Below are 3,501 nucleotides of genomic sequence, written 5' to 3'. Positions count from 1 at the left end.
AATTGCCAAATTGCAGGTTATCCAAAATACAGCGGCTAGGATGATCTTAAATCATCCCCCAGGCTCTTCCTGGCTCCTTTGCTGCATTGGCTACCAATAAAGAAGTGATCCTTCTTTAAGATCTGTTGTCTTACTTTTAATGCCGTGAATGGCAAAGGTCCCCTTTACCTGCAGAAGAAATGTATAAAGCAGGTTTCGGGCAGCAACCTAAGATCCAACTCTTTGGCCCTACTAAAGGTTCCCCGTATCCGTTTAAGCCGCACGGGGGGAAAGGGCTATTTCGTATCTCGCCCCGTGATACTGGAACCAGCTCCCCGTTGCCCTGCGAAAATGAACTTCGTACTTTGCTTTTAGGAAACTACTGAAAACTTTTCTGTTTTAATATACTCATTTAATGTGTCCGGACTCCTTCCTCATTTCACTAGGTAAGCGCTGAGATGCCTCCCGGTGATTTGTGCGCTATAGAAAATTATATAACATAACATAACATTGGAAATAATATCAGTTGAAAGGAGGCTAGAGCTGTTGCAGTAACCCTAAGGGTCTGACACAGAGTAAATAATTGACGTCATACCTGAGTGGCTCCATGATCTTGTATGATGACCCTGCCATCCAGTATCAACTTCACCTTTTAAGAGATCTGCATGTTATCATTTTCTTTCTTCCATATAATAACTTTTCAATTGAGCCTTTTTGAATTATTGTTATCATATGCCACACTCCTGCAGGTGATGGTAGGCATACATTAACTGTGCATCATCAGAGAATTGCACTAAAAGAGAAACTATTATGCCTAAAAAAAAACCCTAAGCACAGTCATTAGGAGCTGAGTAAAATACAAAACAGGCTGCCTAAACTTGTGTGATGTGATTATCTTTTTGGAGTCTTTACTTTCCAAATGACTGAGTTTACCAGGAACTGAAAGATGCAGAACTACATAAAAGTGAGCACTTACAATATAAGCCCTTTTTGCATCAAGGGACTACAGACTGCTTGCAAAAATATATTATTGCAGAATCTGCATTCAAGAAAATAGTAAAGAGAAAAATAGCATTTCACTCAACCTGGGCAGGCTCTAGTAACAACAATTGAAACTGATATAAGGAATAAAGTGTAGCAACAAACAAAGCTTTCAGAGTGAGAGGATACTCTGATTTGTCTAATATCAGTAACAAGTGAACTATTAAAAACTACAAACTAATGACTAGTGAAACATTTGTCATAATTGCATACAGCTGTGACAGAAAAAGAGAAAATATTTTAAGGTTCAGAAAGTCAAATTGCACTAGTGAGTCTTACACAGAAAATTCTATTTAGATTTTGATTGGAAACAACATGACTGTGTACTGTTATACCATTGTTTTATACAGAGATCAATTTGAGTGGATGGATTTAAGAGATTGGGGTAAAGTTTGCTTTGCAGTTAAATAATATGCATCCGAGGTTTTGTTTATAAATTCAGAAACAAAGCCTTTGGAATTTGCAAAAGAAGATGCATCTACCCATCATTTTGTTCAAAGCATCTTTCATCTGTTCATTTCTCAGGCTGTAGATGAAAGGGTTCAGCATGGGTGTGATAATAGTGTACATAACAGTTGCTCCTTTAGCCATCTCAAGTATGTTGCTGGAGCTAGACTGGAATTCCGCAAATACAATGGTCCCGTAGTACAAGGTGATGACAGTGAGGTGCGAAGAGCAAGTGTTGAAGGCCTTATTCCTCCCTTCCCTTGAGTGGATACTCAATATGGTTGAGATGATGCGGCTATATGAGATCATAATAGGTACAGTGGAGACCAGAACTACACATGTCCCCTCAGTGAGGATTACAAGCTCATTGATGGTGGTGTCTGAGCAGGAGAGCTCAGTGAGTGTGCGCATATCACAGAAGAAGCCCTGAATCCGGTTGAATGCACAAAATGACAGTCTCATGATCATTACACTGTATAGAAAAGAATTCATAAGACCTCCTACCCAGGTGCCAGCCAGCAACCACGAGCAAACCTTCTTGCCCATTACCATAGAGTAATGCAAGGGCCTACAAATGGCAGCATATCGGTCATAGGCCATTGCCCCAAGTGAGAGAGTGTTGACGGTCACCATACAAACAAAGACAAACAATTGTGCAATGCAGCGTGAGTAAGAGATGCTTTTCGTATGTGAGGTGCTGACCAGAAGCTGCGGCACTATGTTTGTCATTTCACAGATGTCCACTAGTGATAGGTTCCAAATGAAGAAATACATAGGGTTATGTAACTTTGAGTCGGTAGCAATGGCAGCTATGATGGCACTGTTGCTTACTATCCCAACAATGTAAATTGTAAGAAACACTGCGAAGAGTGCAGTCTGATGCTTTGGATTTTCTGATAGACCCTGGAAGATAAAGTATGTCACCGTGGTCTGGTTATTGATGTCCATCATTTTACCTTCAAGTATCTGTGGGCAGAAACTGAAATTGTTTTGTTAGTAATAAAGAACATTTGTAATTGACTAGCTATAAATTTAACCGACCCAAAATTCCACAAACATCTAAAGCTTTTTTGCAATAAAATCCTAATAATTACTTCTTCATTCATAACAATTGAAACATTACCATATAAATTATGGGATAGGTTCCCTTACAGAAGTATTAAAGCAACAACCAACTAGTCTACATATTTTGGGGCCGATTCCGATCCTGTAAAAAGGCTGTACGAATCGTTGTACGGAGCGTTTTCTCCGTACGACTCGTACCCGGTATACTTTTCTTACAACCTAGGAAGTACGATTCGTACAGAAAGCCTTTTCCCGTACGAATCGTACAAAAGACCATATGGTTGAAAAAAACCAACGATTCTGATCCGGAACAGCTTGTACGCGACGTCCGGATGTATTTAGGCAGCGGTTTCCGGCCCAGCAAGTACGTTTCGTCCCTATGGCACTCCGTACAGCTCTTTTCTTACGGGAGCAAAACACAGCCGGAAAAGCAGAGTCCTACGCGAACCGCTACGCAACGGAGCCCCGGTACACGACGTACACGCCATGAACCCCATGGTACGTGTCATCCCGGTCCTCTTGGCCTACGACCTGGTGCACCGGACCCGACGCACACGCCGCGGAAGGTGAGAACAACACCCAGGGGCCAGGGTGGGGGTGAGGGGCAGGAAACATACCCCATACCCAAAGCCAAACCTATAATATGGAGCCCATACATTACCACCAGGGTCTGGTCACTTGGGGTGGAGTGTCCAGCAACCCCTGCGTACCGCAACATTGGAAGTGGACGAGTATGGTGCATTGCACACGTACTCCTACGGCACCAGTAGAACAGTGATACGGACCGTACACACGCAATGAATGCGTGGGTACGGTGCGTTGCACACATACTCCTACGGCACCAGTAGAAAAGTGATACGGACCGTACACACGCAATGAATCTGTGGGTACGGTGCGTTGCACACGTACTCCTACGGCACCAGTAGAACAGTGATACGGACCATACACACGCAATGAATGCGTGGGTAC

At 42.7% G+C, this 3,501-nt stretch overlaps 1 protein-coding gene across 1 annotated transcript; it reads right to left on the bottom strand.

Annotated features, from left to right (window-relative positions):
* Window positions 1-1,458: 1,458 nt before the first annotated feature.
* Window positions 1,459-2,424, bottom strand: LOC146796962 (olfactory receptor 1f45-like). Its single transcript, XM_085631471.1, has one exon. The coding sequence runs from the start codon at window positions 2,416-2,418 to the stop codon at window positions 1,459-1,461; it is 960 nt and encodes a 319-aa protein (XP_085487597.1). The 5' UTR covers window positions 2,419-2,424.
* Window positions 2,425-3,501: the final 1,077 nt, after the last annotated feature.

This window comes from Triturus cristatus, chromosome 10, assembly GCF_964204655.1.
Source record: "Triturus cristatus chromosome 10, aTriCri1.1, whole genome shotgun sequence".
NCBI lineage: Eukaryota > Metazoa > Chordata > Amphibia > Caudata > Salamandridae > Triturus > Triturus cristatus.
The sequence above is the reverse complement of the archived record's forward strand: the minus strand, read 5'-3'. Positions and strand labels throughout refer to the sequence as shown.

What these genes read in the sequence shown, in the direction of transcription:
- LOC146796962 (XM_085631471.1), bottom strand. Translation starts at nt 2,418, where the DNA reads ATGATGGACATCAATAACCAGACCACGGTGACATACTTTATCTTCCAG.